Here is a 24037-nt window from a genome sequence, read left to right on the forward strand (position 1 = left end):
TCATGTCTATATATACTATACACACTACACATACATACACACACCATGTACATATAAATATATATATATATATAGTGGACCTATGAGGGCCAAAAATCTTTTGCAGCTATTCTTGTTAGTTAAGGTACAAGCACAATCATCAGGATTCACCAACCAAGAACTGGATATGCCAAATGTTAAAATAAAGTCTGACACAATAGCTGTGCTTTTACTGTTCTTATATTTAATAGTGCAAAAAAAAAAGAGTCAGTAGTTTACTATTTAAGATATTCCTAATTCTAAAAATATTTCCATTTGCAACCAGAAGTGCAATAGCTGCTTTTTTGCAAAAACATCAGGTAAAATATTTGAGGCCAAATTATTATACTCTTAATGTTTCTGTAGAACTGAATTATAAAACTAGCAGTAGCAGTCCTTTATGCAACCTTAAGAATAAAGCTTTAAAAGATCTCTTGCTGAGCATATTGGCAGTATGTGTAAAGCAAATATAGTAAGTCCATTTGGAGCTCAAGCTGTACAGAAGTCAATATGTGCTAACAATTCTCTGTGCTGGCTTGTTGGATACATCATTTTACATCTGGGACACTCGAGAAAACTTTCATCAAGGAGGCTTGAATGTTTTGGGGAAGGACTTCTGTCATACGTGGTCAGCTTCTCGTCAAACAGAGCTTGCAGATCTTCTTGTAGTTCCACACGTCCAGATTCTCGGAGTTTCTGGAAAAGGAGGAGCTTTAGCGTAAGACTGGTGAGACATGTGCTGATCAAATACCGTAGGAAAAAACATTAAGGCCTGATGGCACACAAACCTTGTGTGTGTTACAGCACTAAGAATTGTGTCTTGTTCACCAGCAGCAAGTTTGAGCAGAAGCATAATGCAGCTCTGTCACTGTGAGACAGACAAAACTAGGGAATACATTGTGATACAAAACACAGTCGTGTTCCCTGCTCAGCAATCTGACTATTCTACATCTCCTGCAGCAGCACTGTAGGAAAAGCAATGCCTGGCTAGCTGGCTGTCACAGGGTTCTGCTCCTTGGGACCACATACCTGAAGGATGTAAGGACACTTACTACGCTTGAAATAAGATCCCAAAGTGAGATGTATGTTTATGCAAAATCCCTGACTGAATTCACCTGCAAGTTATTCAGTACATACCAGAGGTTCCAGACGGGATATTTGCTCCCTGGCCTTGTGCAGTTCCTTGAGGACTTTGTTTAACTGATGCTCCAAGTTCTGGCGATCAAGCTTTCCATTCTCTAAGTCTGTGGTGCATGTCTGGATCTGGCAGCCCCCCAAGTAAAAAATAAAGAATTAAAGTCAGAATTATTAAGAATAGGGAGGAATATTTCCCATTTATATGTTTAAAGTCAGTTTTGCTCTGCAATCACATCCTACAATGGGATTAGAAGGAAAATTTAAAAAAAATAATTAAAAATCACTTGTTACTTTCACTACAATTAAATTCATACATGTCCATTTTATCAAAATCACCCTTAGCAGAGGTGAAGTTGAAAGATTTTTTGGTTGGAGGGTATTTCAGTTTGGACAGAAACTATGGATAACACTGTACACCCAAGCTTAGCAAATAAACATAACTGTAAAAATGTACTTGTAAAAAAAAAATAAAGAAAATGGAAAAGATAGCAATGCAATTATTTCTATAGCTTTATCAAAAATATATTGCAAAACTTCAACGAGTTGATTGGTTTAAGGACATTTCCTGTACCTCATCTGAGGATGTAACTGTTGAACTAGTGACTGTGGAGAAAATAATATCAGGTTTGATCACACTCATCAGTAAAAGGATACAGATTTTCCTCTTGACAGATGTGTCAAAATTTTTAGAAGCATCAAGAGATTATTCACAGTTGAATATTCATGCCTAGTATTGCTTTATTTAATATACTAATCATTCTTAAATTTGACGTTAGTCTAGAAAGACTTTATGCATAATAGAGATTAAATATCAGCATTTTAGCATATAATTGGGTACCTGTTGTTCCAACAAAGCTATCCTTGTGTGCTCCTCTTTCTGTTTGAGCAACGATTTATGAAGAAGTTGCACCTACAAGGCAGAGGAACACTTGTAACAAACAACTTTCATATACAGTAGTTAATAAGCTTGAAAAAATGATGAAGCTAAAGTGGGATGGAAGTAAACTTTTACATTCCCACGCCAACAGAAAATATATACCTGTTATGCAACAGCCAAACTTGATTTAAGTATCTCTACTTCCCTGAGGAAAACCCCACAGAAAAATCATTATTGCACTGAAAAGGGGAAATGCAGGATGATGTTATTGTTAAAAAAAGAAACACAAAACTGATGTTTCCTAGGTAATTGCCAGGATGCTGAGAAAAATTACACACAAAACCTACATTTGTACTAACATGACACAATGTTAATAGTATCAAACAATGCAGCTTTTTTTATAAGAGAAAAGAACAAGTTTAAGGCTCAGAAAGGACTAAACTATAATAATTAAGTAATTGCAGACATTAAAATATCCTCCGCTTTCAGTATGTATCAACTTTTATGACAATGCTGCTGTTCTGCTTCAAAAAATAAACATCTTTTAATCAGCGAGAACCAGCCTGTGTTTAGAGGGCTGAACTCCTGTTCTGGTTTTAGTATACTTCAGTGTCTAGTAAATTTTATTCTCTTATTTCGAATTTCAATTCTACATTGCTTTATTATTGACCCCAGAATTCTAGTAGCAAGTCTATCATATTTAGATGCCCTGAGGTCTGTCCTTCAAGGATGACTTTCCAGTTTCTCTTCAGCAGTTATGTGGCCATGATTTCATGTCTAGAAGAAGAAAGAATAGATTTTTTTTTTTTTTTTAGTGCTACCACGCTGATAGGAATATTCTAAGACACCACTGTAATTCTCTGTGTAGCAGACGTGGCACACTCCTCATGAGTATTTCATACAAACGAAGGTAAGCATTGAGTATTTTTAAAGACAAACATACAGCACATTCATATCTTTCCCCAACTTAAGGTCCATCCCTTCCCTTGCTATCAGTCCCTTGCTTTCTAGTACTCAGGGGTACTTGCAGAGATCTTATCCATCATATACAGAATCAAATGCAGGAACTCATCTGAATAGAAAAGCAAAGGAAAAATAATGCAGCTACATGGCTGCAATAGTTGGCTGAGGGCACTATCTGGGGACACAGCTGCTTATTCAGTAGGTATGAAACTACAAACCCACATGTGCATTGTAGCTGCCAGATGACAGCAAATATCAATGATATTCCATAGTTAGGAGCACACAATAAAATGAATTTTCACCTTTCCTATCCTCCTTTACTATTAATCTTGAGGATGAACTATATTAGAATCAATTCAATATTTTCTCACTTCTCCCTCATGTCCCACAAGACCAGGGAAATAAGTGAACAAAGAAGTTCCTTGTTTAGACAACTCAGTTTTAATCACAACGACATGAGTCTAGATCTATGCAGAGAACAGTTATCAGAGTGAGTGATGGGCCATTCTGATTAAGTATGACTTTTCATCTCTCTTGGTTCTTTGCTATTATCTCAAACCTCCAAATGCATCCACTTACCTGACAAGAAAGATCTTCAGCTTTTTTTTTTCCTTCTCTGAGCTTTTCTTTGAAAATTTCATTTTCCTGTTTTAGTCTCTGCACTTTCTCTTTCATTTTATTTTCATTTTCTTGAGCCTTCATTTCAGCAACCCGTTGTGACTGCAATGAGGCGTTTAAACTCATTATTTCTCCTTGTGTTTCTTCATATTTCTTTTTGAATTCATTAAGTTCAGATCTCAGCTGGGTTACAGTGCATCTTTCAGTCTCAAGATCCCTCTTAGCAGTTAGTAGCAGGTGGTCATAGTATTCTTGCTTTTCCTTTTGCAGATGACCTTAATGAGTCAGAAATAATTGAGTTAATAATGTGGAAAAAACCCCACTTAAAAAGCAGGGCACTAAATCCTTAAGCATTTTAAGGCTGGTTAATAGAAACTGACATAGTAGGCTATTACATAGGTCAGATTAGCACCAAACTTTAGTTAGAACAGCTTTCAATATTTATAATGCATAGTCTCCTTACCTATACAGTTACTGGAAAATTGCAACTTGGCATGTGCATAATATTTTGTGCTACAGCTACTTCCATCACTTACCCTTACAGCAATATTACAACCTTTGCCCCAAGTACACAAGCTCCATGACCCACACAGTTCTTACATGCCCTCATGCATTATACTGACACATGGGAATCTGACCCAAAGACACCAGATTCTTACTTCCACTTTTAGCCTCTCTAGCATTACTCCCTCCCCAGAGATACCCTGGGGATCTGATAGACTCCATCATTGTTGACCAAACTCAGACCATCCACTGTCTTTTGTAGACCATCTTCTTCAAATTGTATGCCTTAATTTACTTCTAAATGGCAAATAGAAAGAACTAGGATAGTTCTTTTGCTAAAAAAAACCCTCGACTGCTTCTTGGCTAGTGACTGTTACTTAAACCAGAGTTTGAAAAATTTCTGCTTGTTGACACAAGAAAAGTTTAGTAAGTAGGAAAAAACTAAGAGGCCTGCAGTAATACGGTCAGTAGTAAAACAAAATAGAAGCAGAACAAGGAATGCAGAATTTCATGGGATTTGCTGATTTTGGCACTGTTTCTTGTCTTTGATACTGTTATGATTGAAGACTTACCCTATTTCTTCAAAGTGTAATTTACCAGGGAGAGTTTCTAACTTGACTGTTCTCCCTTCCCTCAGCTACAAACTAAGCCTTATGTTCTCGTTAGCAATACTCCTTTATAGGGTGGTGACATCCTCAGAGACAGACAAGATTTTCCTTGGAAAATGTTGTCATATCTACTTTCAACTTGTATAGCTAGATCCTTAGAAATCTGGATTTCTGCTACTGTCTAGCTGCTTGAAGAAGGGAACTTCCTTACATCCTAACTCGTGGTCTCCTGGCTGCTCTGATGACAAAGCTTTGACTGCAGTAAGTAACTCTCGAGTTACATTTCCTGGTAAGCTACTACTTCAGTCTGTCTTCATCTAAAAATACTGTTCACAGATTTCTGAACAGCACCAAAACAAGATTTTGATGATATTTTATTGTTTTCCATAAAGATTCAAACAATACAGAAACCAAGCCACTGCATGTGAGTTACTGTGGCAAGTCCGTGGGTATGCTCTTACCCCACATTTAATGAATTTACCTTGCAGGTCACTTGCAGCATATATGAAATAATAGTTTGATAATAACTAAAGCAAGTCAACACCTTCTGGTTCTTCTGCTCAATGTGATTTTAGTTTTATTAATACTGAGAGGGTGTGCCTTACTGAGGACCTGCACAGCAAGGAAGTGTGAGCTGGCGGTGTCCAGATCCATATTGCGAAACACTATTTTGGACAGGTTCCAAAACCTATCACAGGTTTTCATGCCCTGTAACAACTGTTCAGGTGAATAAAGAACGTGGCAATCTTGAGTCATTTTTATAATATTTATTTTGAAAAAAGTAAATTTAAAAAAATCTGATCCACACCTAGCTAATAAATCCTTAATGCTTCCATTATGTCGGTTGAAAGTGTACTTTGAAGGATGGGAGACACCTATTTATCTCAACACTTTCAGCAAACAGAGAGGTTGCTAATAGTGTGTCAGAGCTGTTAAAACCCATCTTTGAAGTGGATAAGAACATGAAGTACTGTTGGTAAGTAACACAGATAACAGGAAGCAAAGAAATATTACTTAACCAAGTTTTACCAATAAGCAGCCAAAGCGTTGAAAACAAAGCCTTGATTTTGATTAATTGTGCTATCACTTGTTTTCAGAAAATTTATTCTACAGATAATTATGGTTTGAGTCACTTGTGGGGAAAAAATAAAGTTGATACCTTCTGAACTGAATCCTTTAGATTCTTGTTGGTTAACTACTTCTGACTTCTGTTCAAGTTCAAAGATCCTCCCAAGCAATCCCCTGACATATGCTTCCCGTTGCTGGTCATACAGTAGCCACTGTTGGTTTTTCTCAAGAGCCTTCAGGAAAATGAACAGAAGAAAAAAAAAAGTGTCTTGTAATTTATCAGATTTTTATTCCTTAAAAATGCAAGAAGTTATATATTGCACAGTTTAAAGATAAGCTATGTCTGCTGCAAATTGTAGGAATCGCCGTACAATAAATAAATCCATCTTCGTTTGGAGAGATAAGGCAGGATGCTGAACATAAGTTAAAACTGCAGCAATATTAAATACTCATTAGATTACTTCTTGGAATGGGAAAATGAGTTAAAGAACAAAGGCTTTCTCGAGTCATGCCTAGATTATGGAAAATTAACTTTTCAATCGTGAATATAAAATAAAACATAAAATAACAGACCTTGAAAATGGAACTTAGAGTTTCTAAGAACAAGAACATGGAGTTTTTAGCTGATTGGATCATAGAATTATTCAGCTTGGAAGGGACCTTGGGAGGTTTCTGATTCAGCTTCATGCTATTCCAGGCAGTGCCAGACCAGGTTCCTCGAGGCTCCTGATTTGTCAGTAACCCCTTTGTTCTGATGTTCTAAGCAAGGTTTTTCAAAGATGGTGGAAATCTTATCTCAATTTTTTTATTTTTCAAGGTTTTGTTTTTTTCAATTTAAATTATTGTCTTATCACAAAATAATTTTAGATACTATATTTTGGAGGGAAATATACCCTCTGAAGTTCCATGCTACCAAAAGTGTATACGATGATAATTTACATTCTTACACATCACAATACAGATTATATGCACTTGCAACACTGTACAGGAAACTTACATCTTTCAATTGTCTTTCAACTTCAGTGCTGTTTGTTACAGCTTCCTGCAGACAAAGGACAACCTGTTAGTGTTGTTTAAAATAGATGGCTGAAAGAGCAAAGCTAATTCTATATAACTATTAATTTCACATAAATACATGTGCCTTTTGTGTTTAAAAATCTTTAGAGTTGGTTGTTGTTTTCTTTCTTAAAGGATCTAAGTTATGTAGAAAACCATTTCATATATTTAAAATAGACTGTTCTGCAAGAGATGGGAAAAAGATTTACATTTTATTTATTCCATAACTCTGCAACTCATAGTTACACTAGAACATTTCCTAAGAAGACCATCATGTGTTTTCTGTTGAACTGCTCTCTTGGAAGACCTGAAGGGTGTTCTCCAAAGAGCTTTTGAAAAATCAAGATATTTAAGATATTATTTAAGTACAGAAAAAAAGGTGGTTGTTCTATTTTTGTATCCTTATACGTTTGACAATAAGCCAGACCCACAGGAGTTATTGGGGGAAAGCTCCAGACAGAGACTCGACAGCTTCACTGGGATAACAGGAAGATAGTTAACATCTGGGAAGTCGTGCAAGCCTATCCGGAACAATAAGGACAAACTGTCTGAGTTTTTGAGACCTGATCCACAGTACAGTGCTTGAAGTATGAGTCGGAGAGTTCTTGAGACCCATTTAAATCTAAAGAGCAGGTAAACAGTTCTATTTCTTCCATAATCTGACATGTTTATTCTCTGCATGATAGAATGAATTTAGGAAATTGGGTAGATGTAAGTCGGAGGTAACTTCAATAAGAAAAAAATAGATTGCTACCCAAATCCAAACTACATTTTTCCAATGTTTACCTATGGGTTTTGCAACATGATTTACAACAAATTTTATAACTGAAAAATACAGAGGAGCTTTGAATGCAGTCATTAAACTTCAGCACTTCCTAACAAAAATAGGATTTAAAGACACTACAATTGTTTATATGAACGTTAGAATCCTGCTCAGTGAAAACTGTGTCATACAACTGTTGTTTCTACTTCAGAGCTCACATGCCACCTAGCAGTTTCAAGCGGCATTGCTAGACTTGTTTTCAAGTTTTCCATGACATCCAGTCAAAACATCAGTCATATTTGTTGTCCTCTGTTGATAGATCAGTTAAGATTTTAAAAGAAAATTATGGTTTTAGAGTAATAGGTATTTTTGTAGTTTATTGTCAAATATATCCTGAAAATCTGTTGACTTTACATACATTTTAAACTATCTAACACAGTTCAAAGTCTCTTAAAATTGAAAATAAATATATTGCATTTAAAGTGGTATTTACTAATATACTTCATTTAGAAGTGATACATATTCAAAAGTGATAGATTAAGATATTTTGCTATGTATTTGCCTAAAGCAGAATTTCTAAGTTCCTTGTAGAGCACAGGGAACCAGCACCATCTATAGGTCAAAGCTGGAAAAGAAAGACTTACAGGCACTTACTTTTAGGCGCCAACTTCCCTGTGCCCCGCATTGAGATACTACTGCATTTTCCATGGAACATTAGAACAGGGAGGGTTGTAAAAAACAACTAGTATATTAAATGCACTTGCAAACGCTGCCAAGGATTGGCACCATACCTACTGACCACTTAGAATGAGAGGAGAAACTCATTATTCCTGTCCTACCTCGTGTCTCAGTGAAGTATTTACTGTGAGTGATGCCATAGAAAGTACAGACAATTAGTTTTAACAACTGAGACACAAATGAGGATTTATAAGAACAGAGAGGAAAAAGATATTCTCATGACTGAAGCTGAATGAGGTGAGGATCTTAAAGTGTGTCTTTATTAGTACCCCACATCTCTACTGCTGCTGCCTTCTCAGCCTGTCTAATCATTGAGTACACAAATCCAAGAAGGGCATAGTATCTGCTTAATCAACAGGGATCATTACATGTAGTATCACTAGTCACACTAGCCATGTGAGCTTGCATAAGGGACCTTGCAGTACAGCGTGAGAGAATTCCCTCCCCAGCTGTGTTGCCTGAAGTTGTGCTCCCTGACTGTTCTTCATTTAGCATTCAATCTGGATATCATCTCTCTACATACAAGAATATTTCAGAATGCAATGCAGCTTACAAGAAAATTAAAACCCCATCCTAGTTTATAACAAGTATTGGTGCTTAGTGGGCACAAATTCCAATTTGCAATTACAGCATTTCTTTAGTGCTTACCTGGGATGCCTGAGAAGTGCTACTGGCTTTGTTCTCGAGATCAGAACATTTTGCCATGACAGCAGATAAATTACATTTTAACCGATTAATTTCTTCTGATAGAGAACAAAGTAACTGTTCTCTCCTTTCTGCTTCCTTTGTTTTTTCCTCTAGTTGATTTCGTAGTAAGGAGACTTCACTATTACTGGTTTTGGACTTAAGCTTGTCTTTCAGGTTTTGGATTTCCCTGTCTTTCTCTCCAACAAGATGGTTGTGTTTTTCTTTTTCTTTTTCAAGGGAATGTATTTTCTAAATGAAACAGAATAAAAAAGTGACACAAGTGAGTAACTTAGTCTATGCAACAAATGCATTAGCAAGTTTACAATAGTTTGAGTGATCTGAGCAACCAAGTCTAGTGGAAGGTGTCAGGGAACTAGATGATCTTTAAGGTCCCTTCCAACCCAACCCATTCTATGATTCTATGATATTCACTTTCAAAGAGTCTCTCTTAGCCTTTAATTAGCTGAGAATATTATTTTTACTCAAACCAGACAATACTAGCACAATCACCTGGAATATTTCAAGTGATAGCAAAATGAGTCTGAAGTAGATGAAACAGGGAAAGAACGCAAAGAACCAAATTTCATAGGCTTGGTAGGTACTCAGTTTTGTATATGAATACAGATCACTACAGTATATGAACCTTCAAACACAAGCAGTACAAGAACTCCAAAAAACTTCCAGTAAAGACATTGATGATACATTTCTTAGCTTATTTCTCAGCATATTTAGTAGCTTTTGGGAAGCAGTAGAGCTTTCTTGCAAACTACATGACAGTAAGTGAGGTTACGAAAGAGTTATAATAAAGCATTCAGGAGAAGGATCCCATTTTCCAAATTATGTGGCCCTTCAAAATGTGCTTTCGTAGGTATTTTCAACAGGCACTCTCTTTTGAGTAGGCCTCCAGCACAGGTAATTATTACACAGAATTAGTACTGCATTTAAGATACCTTGGGGCTTTCCATGAACTTCTGATGTGAGAACATTTAATTTTTGGTGAGAAAGGCCGATGCTGAAATCCTACATGTTGAGAAGTCATTAGAAGATGACAAAGAAACTGAAACAAATTGAATTTTAGAGAGCCTCATTTAGGGAGTGGTTGAACACCATAGAATGCTCACTAAAATTAAAATATTGACACCACAGAATACCTGTTACATCTAAACATGGGGGTGATTTTTCACTTGAAAACTAGGAACCCAGTATTAAGTAACCAACACTGAGCAAGCAGCAAATGCTAACAGACACAGCGAATACACTAAGGAATTTAGCCACAACTGTACACGAGCTGCCCAGGCATAGCTGATCCTTGGCTTAGGATTTCTCAACTGACGTTGTGGCACAGACACAAGCAAAGCCTTTTTGCCAAAAGAAATGGCCTAGAAATATTAGTGTGCCTAGTCTCCATTAGCTGTATCCTTTGAAAGAGTCTACTTAAAGTTTTGCAGTCCTTCTGGGAAGCCTGACAGTATGTGACTTGGTCACATATTAAGTCTTGAACTTCTCTCTCTGCAACCACAGGTTTACCTTGGATGGAATTTGCAGTCTTAGTTTCTGCTCTTTGGTTGCAATGGAAGAATAATGTAGGGACCTGATTACAGTTTTATTTACCTATAGCTGAGTGGGAGCTTGACAATTCACTTCAAGCAAACACTCAGCACTTTTTGGCATGTTCTTAGACAAATGTTTGCAAACATAATATTCTTTGCAGGAAGTGCTTAAAATAATTCTCCGAGACCTGTTGGACACGAGAGGACAGGTCCTAACGGACTAGTTGGCACCTCTGGCCTCAAGTCTTTGTATTTAGCAGCCTTGTCAGATGAGTGTGATTTTATTAGTTCAGTCATCTCTGAAAAGTACACGAGAATGAAAACGTCAAACTAAAAGTTTGTCTAAGTTGTCTAACAGTACTAAACCAGCAGCGACATCAAAGTAAGCGAAGTTTCGAGAGGAAAGGTGGGGCTCTGGCTCCCGGGCCGGGCAGGCCCGGAGGCCCCGACACGGCACGGCCGGCTGGGCACAGCCCGCTCACCTGGAGGAGCCCGCTCCTCTCCGCCTCCGCCATCCCGCCGCTCCCGGGGGCGGCTTCCTCCGTGGGATGATTCCTCAGCCCAGCGCTCTCCTGTTTACCCTTCTCCAGCCCACTCTCAGCTCTGGAGCTGCTCGACTTTAAGCCCCACTTGCCCATAATACGATCTTTGGCGGTCTTGGGGTTCATCTTTCGGCGCCCGTAAAACCCAAACGCGGCGTCACGGAACAGCGATCCCTTTTAGCGGGCAGGACATGGCTCCCGACAGCTGGAGTCAGGCGCAGGGCTTCCCGGATCCTGCTGCCGGCTCTCGCTCCGTGGGACGGGACGGGGCCCGAGCACCCCAAACCACAGCCCGTCTGGCCCCGGCCCGGCGCCGCTTCCGGGAGTTTGAATCCCGCGGCTCCGGCCCGTCAGTTCCGGGGGTTTGGAGCTCGTCACGGCGGGCGGTGTGGAGGGACGGGCGGTGCTGCCCTCTCGTGTCGCTTGCCGGCGGTGCCTGTCCCCACCCTCCGCAGCGGCGCTGGCCTGGCTGGGGCCGCGATGGCCGAGTGTGGAACGGCCCGCTCGGTGCGGTCCCGTACCTGTCTCTGTCCTCGTCCCTCCCTCAACACGTGTGCTTCACATTACTTTTTTTTCTCCTCCTGAAGCTCTCCAAATCTACCCAAAATCTAATAATTTTAGAAATTCCAAAGTAAGGTGGGATGGTTCTCTATGATCGTGTAAGAACTAGGCTGAAGTGTGCTTACATGTGACTCATCCTGCTGTTTTCCCCCCTCATCTCTGCTTGGCACACGAGTTGCAGTGGCAGCGTGCACTTCTCGGGCTTTAACATCTGTTCCACAGCTGAGAAAAACTTGCTGTAACGCTGAGCTCGGGGAGCTGGGAGCTCTTGTGCCAGTCATGGAAGTTTTACCTTGTTACTGCATATGTTTGTGTTAGGACAAAACATATGCCTCCAAACAGTACAGAGGCAAACAAATACCACCTTTTTGGTTAGTTAGTTGGTTGGGTTTTTTTGTTTTTGTGGGGTTTTTTGCTGTTGTGGGTTTTTTTTGTTATTGTGGTTTGTTGGGGGGGGGGTTGTGGGTTTTTTGTTTGGTTTTTGGTTTTTTTTTTGGTACGCATTTTCTTAATTATTTTCCATTTTTAGTTATGCATATATATTTTAATAATTTCTCAATCTGTCTACTAAATCTAGCCTGTTCCGTGACGAAGCTGCAGCACTTACTGTGCAACACATCGTTGTTCCAGAACGCAACGGGAGGGGGAGAACTTACACTGGTTTTGGGGACCGTCGCTAGTTTGTGGCTGTAGGCTGTCACGGAGGCAAGCCAAGACCATTTGCAAACAATGAAGTTCTGCAAATTAAGAAGGGAAAAAACATAACCCATCGTGAAATTTCATACCTTGGTATACCAAGATGAAGATTTCATATATCTTGAGTACTAGAGTCGTGTTTAATGTTGATGTTGCTTAATGCTTACTCTTGCCTTAGTTACTTACTAGAGATTTATCACACAGCTTCAGAATAAAAGCAACCAAAAAACCCTCCAAAATAAATTTGCACTCGTTTTTGCACTGTGTCCTTTCTGTTACAGGATTTCATTAGCGAGAGCTGTTTTTTGTGCAGCAAGACAGAACTTGGTGTCAATTTACAGGACTTTTTTTTTTCCTAGATGGAGTAGCTAGTCCGTCATAGATCCACCCATAGACCTTCTTTATTGTAAACCAGCAATTCCCTGCCTCCTCTTCCTGCTAGCATTTCGGTCCAGAAGTTAAGGAGTGTGAAACTGAAGACTTCCTTGAATTTATTTTGTAACAGTCGACATTTAGGCAAGACGGGAAAGAATGCTTCGGGTAATTGTGGAATCTGCTACCAATATCCCTAAAACCAAGTTTGGGAAACCAGATCCTATCGTTTCTGTTATTTTTAAAGGTAAGGAAAACTGTCATAAATGTAGTCAGGGAGGAGGTTTTGTGTAAGACAGTGCCCTTTGTAAGCATTTGAAAATCTGTGAATACATGTTTTCTTGAAGCTATGTCTGATGTAGTTTTAGGGAAGACTTTTTAATTAGAGAGACAGGAGTTACCTGGATGAAATTTGAACTGGATGGAGTGCATTGGTCTGTCTGTCCAGCTGTGCTTCTGTTTCAGGATTCACATTTTACAACCTTTTGCAAGGGCTTACCCCTTTGCTTTAGAAACACAAATCTAGTTGCATAGATAAATCCACTTTTAATTCTGCTATTGAAGATTACCTTGTTTTCCATCTAAAAAATCCTTCTTGTCTTGATCACTTTGCACAGACACTGCTCACTGTTACACAAATTTTTATTGTGACTGGGTTATTGTTATTAGTAGCATGTTGAAAACAGTAGTTACTGAAGGTGTTTGTTTTTATTTTTTGGGTGGTTTGTTTTTTTTTTTACAAACTGATGTGCACTTCAAAATTTTGCCTGTTGAGATTATTTAATTTAAAGATTTAGGAAGGAAACCACATTTTACACTTTCATTGCTCGTCAGTTATATATGGGATAAGAAGACAGTGTGATAAAATTAGCACTTATATGTAAAGCTATTTTACTTTAACTGTTGCCATCATTTCCTCACTTAGTCTAGAGGAGCTCCATTTCAGATACTGATTTATCTTTAGGGTGCCAAAACCTCCAAGCAATTTTGGATCATGTAATACATTAACCCAAACTGTTACAAGCAGGCATCTTAATTCCTGGTGACCTGGTTTCCTAAGTTTGGGGTTTTTTATCCCCTTGTGTGTTAGAACAAGTGGCAGAGACTGTCTCAGTAGCTTTTGGAACTTCCTAGCTCTTAAAATATGATTTTACTTGCCCTGCAAAAAGTGATGATACTATAATTCTGCTACTTCTTAAGTATCCATATTCTCTTTTCAGTTCCTTGTCTTTTTCTTTGCTTTCCTGTTACAGTTTTGCCTTTGTGTTACCTCTGTTCCTGCAGTTTTATACTCCAGAGTTGGTTTACGCCTCCACTTCTTTAAATGTCTGTTTAATCCCTCCTTGTAATCTTTTGTTCCTAATATGTGCTCTAATGCAGTTCACTTTTACTAGTAAATATAAGTTACAGATATTTTTTTTCCTGCATTGCTGGATTTGTTTTTCAGTCTTTCAGTTATCCAAACACAGAACTTGGACAACAAACTTTGAAGGAATGAGTTTATATTTATGCTTTATGTGCTATAACTGGGATTTTTAATGTTCACAAACATGCTTAACCAGTGTCACAAATACAACTTCAAAATTGTGACATGTTTAGTAGGATATTTAATTTCTTATGCCACTTCTACTTATATGGGTTTACTACATACCAGCAGTCTGATTTTTTGCTTTCTGTCCAGAGTGATTCAAGGGCAGAAAATATGAGGCTTTTGCCAAGCTGTTAAGCAGCTCCGATTTAATTTGTGAGTGGAGTGCCTGTTTGCCAAATGCAAGGGCGTAGGGATCATATCAGAAATATGTTGAACTTCCGGCTGTTAATGTTTATAGATGTCTTTTTATATACACTGATGATTCCCCTCTCACTCTGTTAATGTGTAGAAATGGGAAACTAGTCTTATTTTATTTGGGAAGATTTATGTCAAACGGCATCAGTCTTTAACTTTAGTCCCTACCCCATGTAGATGCTGGGGGACATAAAAACACATTTGGGAGTGCATTTTCTAGACTGGGAAAACCTTGAGCATTTGCAGGACTTTGGCCATAGCCCTGCAGTACATTTTCATGTTCTTGTTTGACTCTGGAGTGTTCTTGGTGAAGTCTTAGTGAGTAGCACTCATTTGACAGAAAATTGCTGTGGAAGCTGAGATTTCATTAAACAATATTGTGTTCAAACTTTAATTTACAGAGCCTTTGCTGATGGCAGGTTCAGTAAATTTAAGGCTTCCATGAAATCACAGAGTGTCTCTTGGGATAAGACCTTTGTGGCTATGGTGTAAAGCAAAAGCGTACGGTCCTACAGCTGTTAGTATGAAAGTGACTGCAAAGGTTTTATATGTTAAGACACATAAGTTAATACGCCTTCATCTGTGAATAGGATAGACTTCATCAAATTACAATCAGTTAATACAGTGATTTATATTAGCCCCATATTAAGAGGAAATAGGCAGCTGTTTCTGTTCTGATGTCTTACATTAAAGGGGTTTTGTGCGAACATTTGACTCTTTTTTTCACACATTTATGTTCAGTCCAATGGAATGGAACTTTTATTTACTTTAAGAACAGCTCACTGTTCAAAGAGAACTACACCCTGAGAGTAAACTAATATCGCTATCTGGAACTGGGTGCTGTTCTTACAGAATTCTGAGTTCATCATCACTCAGCGTGAGACAAATTGTTAGTCCAATTAGTACAAAAGACTGCTGCCATTTGCTAAAATGGCACTGAGTGGCAATGATTAAATCAGTGTAGTGGTTTTGGTTTGTTAGATTCTTGTCTGAGGGTGTAAAAATCTACTCAATTGGTTATCTGTGCAGTCAATATTAGGGCATTTAGTGCTTTGATCATTCGTTTTGACTGCCTTGTTGCAATTTATGCATTAAAAACTGAGGTGAAATGGCATTTAGCTTGATTGAACTAACTTGAGTAAAATTTCTTTTTCCATCTGTGCTGAATCTAAGAGCTTTCCAGCAGGCCTGCAACAGTGCATAGCTATGTTAGTTTATACTTCAGTGTGTGAAAGAAAAGAGTATTAGAGTGCAATTATTCACTGCATTTATATTTCTGTTTTGCAGAGAATTAAATTAGCTACATTGGGGTTTAGAGATTTTTGGAGATCTACCCATTTGATCTGGCACTTGTTGCCACTGTGCAATCTTAATTCTCCTTTCACAAAACTGTTATGGAAAACTTAGTTAACTGAAATATGATTCTCAATGAATCTAAGATTTAGGACTGTTATAAAAGAAAATGTTTGCTTCTGCTATTCCCCACCTGCTGAAATTTATTAAAATGCTATTTATAATAAAAGAAAGAATTTAAGATGGAAGCATTGGTTGTTTTGCAGTACTGTAATTATCTTTCTAATGATGGAACAGTTATTATTTAAACAGCTCATCTTGAATGAATTTTTTTTGAACGCTGAGTCAACTCATTGGCCCCTAAGTTCTTATTACAGTCATTTCCAATTGATAATATTGACCAACATGTGGTAGTCTAACACCTTGATGAAGATAAAGCTAATAGTGATTTCTTCTACAGTACCATAGCTATTGTAGTTGATGAAACAAATATATAGAGTCTCCTACCTGTAGCCATTATAATTTCTTGTTGGTAGGGCCAAACTAAAAATAATGACTGGCCATATCTTACAGTTTTTCCTTAGGTCATTCCTAGTCTTTGTTATATAGCTGGAATCATTACCAGTAAAGGAAGAAACCTGAGGGCCTGAAACTTGTGAGCACCTGGAATAACTGCACAGTCCTTCTTACCCTGCCTGGCAATGGGATTCTTGGTTGGAAAAAAGAAAGAGCTTTGCCCACAGCTTAAAAACCAAACACCCCCACACCCCCCCACACAGTGTACTAAAATACTGATAGAAGTGTAATAAAAGGAAAGTCAGTAAAGAGAATATATACAAAATACATCCGTGAGGAATATGAATGCCACACTCAGACTGACTAAAATTACAACTGAAACCCAACGTAAGATGTTTCCCAGTGTTTTTTTATCTGAAGTTCACACAGATGCATGGCACAAAAAGTTTTTTTCTCATTATAATCTAGAATAAGCATATTGTTAGTGGAAACATTAATAATTTATTTGTATGAAAATGGGTAGTCCAGATTGTAAAATTTTGCTCCTTGTCAAGAATTTTCTTGACTGTTGTTCAAACCAGGGCTTTCCTTACCTTAGAGAGCTACACTTGAGCTCAGGCAGGGATCGTAGGACTTTTATCCATTAGTTCTGTCAGAGTCAGGTCTGTGATTCACTGTCTCCTTTACAAACAGCTGCAAGTGTTCATTTTTTCACCACCACTGAAAACATCTTTTCCCAGACTATCAGTTTTTAAGGGAAGTGCCAAACCCTAGATCTGGGACACTCAGTTTTGAAAATGCATTGTCTCCTATTAGATAACATGAGGTTGAATTTCTCTCACTAGCTGGTTAATTACTACTTTGTTCTGCAAAATGTGAGTCCACAGCATGGTATGTTATGAAAGCTTTTTCCTTTGTCCTGCGGTGTGAGTCAATATCCTGTATAAATTGTAGACAATTCTTGTTACATAAATGTGAGTCAGTTCTCACAATTTGCAGCATGGGCTGACTTTTTCAGTACATCCCACTCTCATCCAGTGAAAAGAGCCACCACAGTCTCCTGCCTAAGTAGTGGGTATATGAACTTACCCATTTGGCAAGTTTCTTTCCCAGGCCTTTGCAATGTTTTCCTGGCTAAGTATAGTTGTAACTTGTGAATAATAAAAATCCCGTTATCTTTACTGTAGTCAAACACAAGGAATGTGTCTGAAACTTACCCTTCTTGTGGTGGCTAAGCATTTTTTAGATCAGCTGTTGTTTTACTGACTGTACTTAAATATGCTCATTTGTTATCACAAATAGGTGCAAGTTCTGTTTAAAGAGCTGTGGTGTTGCCAGTGTTCTTTGGTGCTTCTCAGAGTCAAAAGATTTGTTCTCCATCAGAGCTGTGTACATATAGTGCAACTGAAAAGTAAAAATAATGCCACAGTATATATAATTTACACCATACACACATTACCATGATTTGTAGGTTGCCCAAATGCAAATTTTACCATGAAGTATGGAAAATTTATAATTTTTAGGCCACAGTCAATGTTGGTGAAGTGGTCCACATAACCTCTGGAAACCGATTTTTCAGGAGGGATTGTGAATGTGTATTTCTGCTAATGTTTGCTCATTTAAAGCAGAAAATACTGACACTGTAAGCATATTTTCTAAAGATTTTTTTTCGTGTGATTTTCTTTCAGAACTAAACACAAGTATTTTGTAATTCGGATGTGGTAAATATGTAACACATTTTCATTACTACTTTCCCAAGTAGTACTTTAATACTATCACTTAGAGGTTACTGTTTGGTTTGATGTCTCCAAGTCTTTTAGTCTTTCTTTTTTTTTTCATTATTCAAGGTGCAGTCAAGGGTCATAAAAGGCTGAGAAACCTAAATATTTATTTTGCTTTTTGGGAATACATCTAGCTATGCTTAACAAAAGAGAATGAAAAGCCTCAACTGCTAAAATTGCCCAGGGGACTTTTTGATTGTAAATTGTGCAACTACTGGAAGAGGTAAAAAGATCTGGAACATTTGGTTTAAAGCTCAAATTTTCTTTTGAGAAGTGAAAGGAAAAATTATATTTGTGTAGTGCTTTAGCAAAAACAAATAATCACCCTTTGTTTGTATTTGCAGATGAAAAAAAGAAAACAAAGAAAATTGACAGTGAACTTAATCCTGTTTGGAATGAGGTAATTTTTTTTAAATAAATCCTTGGTCGTTTTCAAGACAAAATGCTTTTAAAGTCTGTAAGTCAGTTTTAACAGTTGTGTATGTTTTTAGGAAGAGGAACTAGTGTAAGTACATGCAGGTGAATGGATTCATCTTGCACCATGTATTGCAATTCATTAAGTTATGTTTTGATGTAAAATTAGATGGATAACTGATGAGTTTATGGCCTGGTTTTGTTCCCACTTTCTTTTCATCAAATGATAGCCATTATTTAGCCACATGTATGGGAACATAAATGGATTGTTTATTACATACTAGGAAAACCCTACAGAATTAGAATAAATTTTACATTGCAGTTCCTCGTGGTTTATCTGTAGGACTAGTCCTATTTTGCATCTTCAGTAATATTTTTCTTGGGGAAAATGTTTTCTTAGTAGTGTTTTTTCACAACCATAAATAAAAGTTAAATATTATTCTTACATTTTGTAATTAGAACTACAAAGAAAGTCAACCTACAACTATTTGTCTAAATTCTGCAGAAACTGACCTCAGCCAATACTGGAGAGGAATCGTATCAGATATTATGAGTGAGAGGAGAATATGTATGTTAGTGTGAGGAAGTGGAACTCAAAAAGAGATTATGGCTCACTGCTAAACAACTCTGTTATTGTTACTAGTAATTAACAAATCAAATATGGGCTATGAGCGTTTTTCACTTTGCTTTTGCAAATGTAAACTGGTTTGGTCTCTCACTAAATGCAAAATTTGTTTCTGAATAATTTTGTTGTATGTGTTACTCTTCTGTTAATTAATTTCTACATAACTTGTAATTATAATTTGGGTTTGGTCCATTTTTTTGTTCAGATTCTTGAATTTGACTTGAAAGGAATTGCTCTGGATAATTCATCTTCCCTAACAATTATCGTGAAGGATTTTGAAACAATTGGACAAAACAAGTATGTTCTTTCTTCCCCACCCCTCCCCCTTCTCACTATTAAACAAAAGTTTCAATACAGAAGTACAGGGGGAACTGATAGCTGCTGTTTGCTGTGCACTCTTCTCTGTCAATGCCATGTAGTGTTGGCTGTTGCTGTTTTGAAAGGGAGTACATCAAGCCATCTCTCTTGTTTTATCAGGACAGATTTGGTATGAATTAGGCATACAGTCGTGTTTATTGATAGCAGTCCAATTCCATTGTTAGCTTTTTTTTACTACTCTGCCTCCTCCCAATATGTAGATTCAGGTTTTTACAATATTCTTAACAGCTCAGTCATAAAATTAAGCCAATGCCCTCAGGTCTCTCATTCTTGAGATTCCTGCAAGTCAGTAAAGCAGGAATATATTGCACGCCTCTGACTTTAGGGAAATCCCAGAACTTGAAATAGGAAAGTTTGTTAGTAATCAGAATTTTGTAATGGATTTTATAATGTATCAGAAAAAAAGAAGGTGATTATCTTAAGCACCTAAAATGTTTTACTCTGTATGTGGGTTCAAAGTTAAGCAGGCATGTGTTATTTTTTTTCTGCTTGGGTTTTTTGTTTTTCAAACTGTATTTGTAAATACCGTCTAGACTCATAATTGTAATGCTTAACCCCCAGTGTGTGCAAATGCCTGTTTGGTTTGCTTGAGTTTTATGCTTTGGAAGTTGTTCTCCACATACTTTTTCTGTCTATAATTTAAAAAGTAAACCACTGGAATTCTTGGGAAAGTGACTTCCATGTATGGAATATGTAGTCCTTACCAAAGCCAGAGTGACACCTTCAAAGTAATGCTCTTTGAAAACAGATCCTCAATAACAGCCACCTATTTGCAGTGTGTGATGTGTGTGGAAGGGCTGTTGGCAGGGAAACAGGATAAGGGGGTGAGAAGAGGGAAACACATGAGCAGGCATCCTGATTGTAACAAGACAATAGGAAATAGCACCTTGTATTTGTTTTAAAGACAAAAAGCACTGTAACAGCAGAAGGGATTTGATATTAACAAATCATCACATTTAGACAAAAGAGTACATGAAAGGGGGGAATGTGAAATAAGTTTCCCACCTATCACTTGACGTATGCATAACCTGTATTTCTGTAGAGTTACCAATTCTATTTACCGAGTTGGAGAGAGATTTAGGACTACCATATCAAATTTGCTATTTTTTCACAGTATCCTCTTTCAATACTTAAGAAAAAGTCTATAGTTAGATATATACCTGCAGTGCTGCAGCATTTCAAACAGGTGCTCAGTGGAAGAGTGAGCAAATGACACTCCCTTGTTTTGTCTGCATGCTAGTTCAGGATTGCGAAGGTGGAGTGCAATGCCTGCCTAAGGTCCTTACTACTGAGAGCTATTCTAATCACAGTTTAAGAAACCCAGTGTTTGCTGTGTGCTTTCGAAATTCAGGAGTAGACTCATTAACATGGGAGGTGTATCAAGTATTTAAGCTAAGTAGAATTTGAGTCAAAATCAAGAATCTTTCCCTTAGAGGTTCATGTTTTTATATATTTTACTTTAAAGCCTAGATTGAATTTGGATTTTGTTTTTGACTGTAGAGTATGCCTAGGGGCCTCTATTGCCTAAGAATGAGCAACGAGAAGAAACTACACCATGTCTTTGGGTTTACTTTTTTTCTTCTGGAGGAAAATCAGTGGGGATTGCTATTGTTATTTTGAAGGTAGAGACAGTGTTCTGCACTGTCTTTGCTGCAGTGTAGGCTGGAAGCAGAGCAATGAGTTTCTCAACCCAGCTTCCCTCTCTGGCTGCTCACTCAACCAGCTCCTGGCCAATACACACTCTGCTATTCCATGCGTGGTTAGTCCTGACGAGTTCCAGGCACCTGGTCTGTTGCTGTGCCTTAGAAGTGACTACAAAATGCATACTCCCCTCTGGAACAACAGAGCAGAAGATTGCAATGTAAGACATGATTTGTTCCAGCTCCTAGAAACTGAAATAGCTCTTCATCCAGTTCGTTCTTAAACTGACGCAGGACAAGTAATACAGTGGATGTTGTTCTGCTTTTACGCTGTGCCAAAGCACTGAACTCATTGCTTTGGCATGTTTCTGTAAATTAACCCTGAAAGAACATTTGAATATTTTTCCATTTCTTTTTTCCTGGAGATAGAATTTACTGCTTCATTTACAGGATCACTAAACTTTTGCAGATAGATTAAATGAGTGCTCTTCGTAGTAAAAAGACACAGTCATTGGAAAAGATAAATAAAGCAAACCACCACTGTATGCAGGCAGACCATCGTAGGAGTAAACCAGAGAACTCATATGATTCATGCTTAGTTAGATTTTCCAGCATAAAGATGTTTGAAAAGAGAACACATCTGTTTTCTATTACGTCTAAAACCTCAGTAGAAAGATTTCAAATTCTCAGAACACAAATATTTATGCAGTTAAAAAAAAAAAAAAGGACCAAAAAAATAACAAAACAAAACAAAAAAAACCCCAGTAACTTCAGTTGTCCCTGTGAAGTTAGGAAAAAAAAATATTAACAGGAAGTTAAAGTTGTGTCTGTATGAAGCGATTTTCATTCTATTTGAAAGACTCGGAATTATGTGTTTCCCCATGTCCTTTGTGTAGTTAGTAACCTAGTGACAGAGGAAAAACAGCTTAGGCACACCCTTTTCTCTAGCAGAAAAATGCAGCCACAAATGAACAGTGCAGCAAATTATTTAATCATGATTAAGTATTTTTCATGGCTTAATAATTTCTAGATTGTTTGAATCCTCCTACAGCTGTACTTTTGTGTGGATTCTTTTCCACATAAGTGTGACTGTGTGCAATTGCAAGCTTCCCTTGTATCCATTGTATGCAAGATCCAGCCAGTTTAAGATGCAGTTTTGGGCTTTTCTTTCTTGTACAAAACAGAATCCATGTTTGGGGGGATTTTTGAAGTTTGTTCATGCAAAGAGTATTATCAAATAACTAATGCTAAATAGACTTTTTTCTTAATAAAAATTACTCAACATAACACAAATAACAGTAGGTGAGTATTGGGTCTTGTAGCATAGACTCTATAATGAAACATACACACTGAGAAAGAAAGGTTCAGTATAGCAATTATAAATGCAGTGTGAAATCAAGTTTGCTGATGAGAATAATAAATATAGACCTCTGCCAAAATAAACCCTTAAAAATAGGTGAAAAGAATTTAAATGCTTGACTCTCAGGCAGTTGAAACCTCTGGGCTTCCAGTAGAAGTAGCATATAAGCTGCTGGAGGACATGATATGCTAAAGAATTTAGTATAGATTGCTACCTACAAACCAAGAGGAATAATAAAATGGTTGGTACTGTGAGTTAGCATTTCCTGATCCAGACAGGGATGTGAAGTTTCACTTCTCTTGGTTATTTAGGCAGCTAAGAGGAAGTGCTAACCACAATGCTAACGGATTAATTAGCTTTGGCACAAGAGCAAAAGTTGTTCAGTAGTTAGTCATCAGGAGTTCATTGATTTCATGCTTATAAACTAAGTATTTCCCTTTGGTTACTGACAGGAAAGTGTCATAGGCCTAGTGCTGGTAAGGTTCAAAGCTTAGAATTTGTCTAAAGCTTAGAAGTAGATTAAGATAGGATATAGACTGACTATTAAATTTCTCAGTCTTGCTAGAGTAGAAAAAGACTGGAGACTGTTGTTGCCCAACCTGCTAAAGGAGAGGGAAACAAAGGACTATAGAGACAACTGGTTGCAAGCAAGTAGTGTGTATAACTGATTCCCTCTTCAGTTTTCTGAAGGTGATCAGTGTTTTAAAAATGGTTACTATGCGTTCAAATGTGTGCAGTTATCATTTGCACAGGACAGATAAGGATGTAGAAATGGAATTTTACAGTGAAAAATTCCAAAAGCTCTACTTTGAACAGCTATTATTGAGTTAATGTCACCAGATAAGAGGGTGTGGTTGCTGAAACTGTCATCTTGATACGAGATAACTTTGAGTGGCTTCTGAATTGCTGATGTTTTTGAAGTTAATGTATGTCACTCCAGCTCATATCAAATGAAAATGTCGAGTCTACATAATTTTTCTACAAATGTGCATAGGAGAATATTTTCTTTGTCTTTCTCCAGAATCCCATTTGGCTGAACTGCTTTTGGCTAGTCTTGTTGGGTTTTTCCCTTCTAGACACCTCAAAATATGTAAATTTCTATTTGTTATTCTCAAATGGAAGCCATAGTCACGGTTGAAGGATTTAAGGAAAATAAGACTATTTGGAATTGATATTGATTAGTTTTCCATTGAAGGAAAAACAGTGAAGTGGGTTTCTTTCAGTATCCAGCTGCGTAAAGGAAATTCAAGCATTTGTTCCAACTGTAGGAATAGTTTGCCATTTGCTTATATTATAATTGCTTTCAAAACTATTAACATGTTAGAAGGCTATGTTTTAAAGAAGAATATGCATTGAGCTACCCAGTATGTTTCTCTCTTACTTCTGGGATTTGCAGTCTTTATAGAATGAACCTTTTCTACTTTTCTCTGACTGCTGGATAGTATCAGTGGCTGTCTGCATGACGCCTGCTCTTAACATAGAAAAG

The 24037-nt window shown here is 37.5% G+C and overlaps 2 protein-coding genes across 4 annotated transcripts in view; one reads left to right on the plus strand and one right to left on the minus strand.

Moving 5' to 3' along the window:
* Positions 1–412: 412 nt before the first annotated feature.
* Positions 413–11481, minus strand: CEP55 (centrosomal protein 55). The gene is made up of 8 exons (XM_008929840.3): positions 11070–11481; positions 8999–9286; positions 6791–6835; positions 5885–6026; positions 3575–3888; positions 1994–2065; positions 1156–1281; positions 413–714 (listed from the first exon to the last, which is right to left on the minus strand). The coding sequence occupies exons 1-8, from the start codon at positions 11253–11255 to the stop codon at positions 508–510; spliced, it is 1380 nt and encodes a 459-aa protein (XP_008928088.3). The 5' UTR covers positions 11256–11481; the 3' UTR covers positions 413–507.
* A 1351-nt stretch (positions 11482–12832) lies between these two features.
* Positions 12833–24037, plus strand: part of MYOF (myoferlin) — a 65257-nt gene continuing 54052 nt past the window's right edge. For all 3 annotated transcript variants that reach the window (XM_018069173.3, XM_018069174.3, XM_018069175.3), the window contains exons 1-3: positions 12833–13005; positions 18479–18534; positions 19379–19470. In XM_018069173.3, coding sequence (XP_017924662.1) covers positions 12918–13005; positions 18479–18534; positions 19379–19470 — 236 coding nt within the window. In that variant the 5' untranslated portion in view covers positions 12833–12917. The remainder of the gene's footprint in view (positions 13006–18478; positions 18535–19378; positions 19471–24037) is intronic.

Source organism: Manacus vitellinus, unplaced genomic scaffold (assembly GCF_001715985.3).
Source record: "Manacus vitellinus isolate BGI_N305 unplaced genomic scaffold, ASM171598v3 scaffold_15_pilon, whole genome shotgun sequence".
Lineage (NCBI taxonomy): Eukaryota > Metazoa > Chordata > Aves > Passeriformes > Pipridae > Manacus > Manacus vitellinus.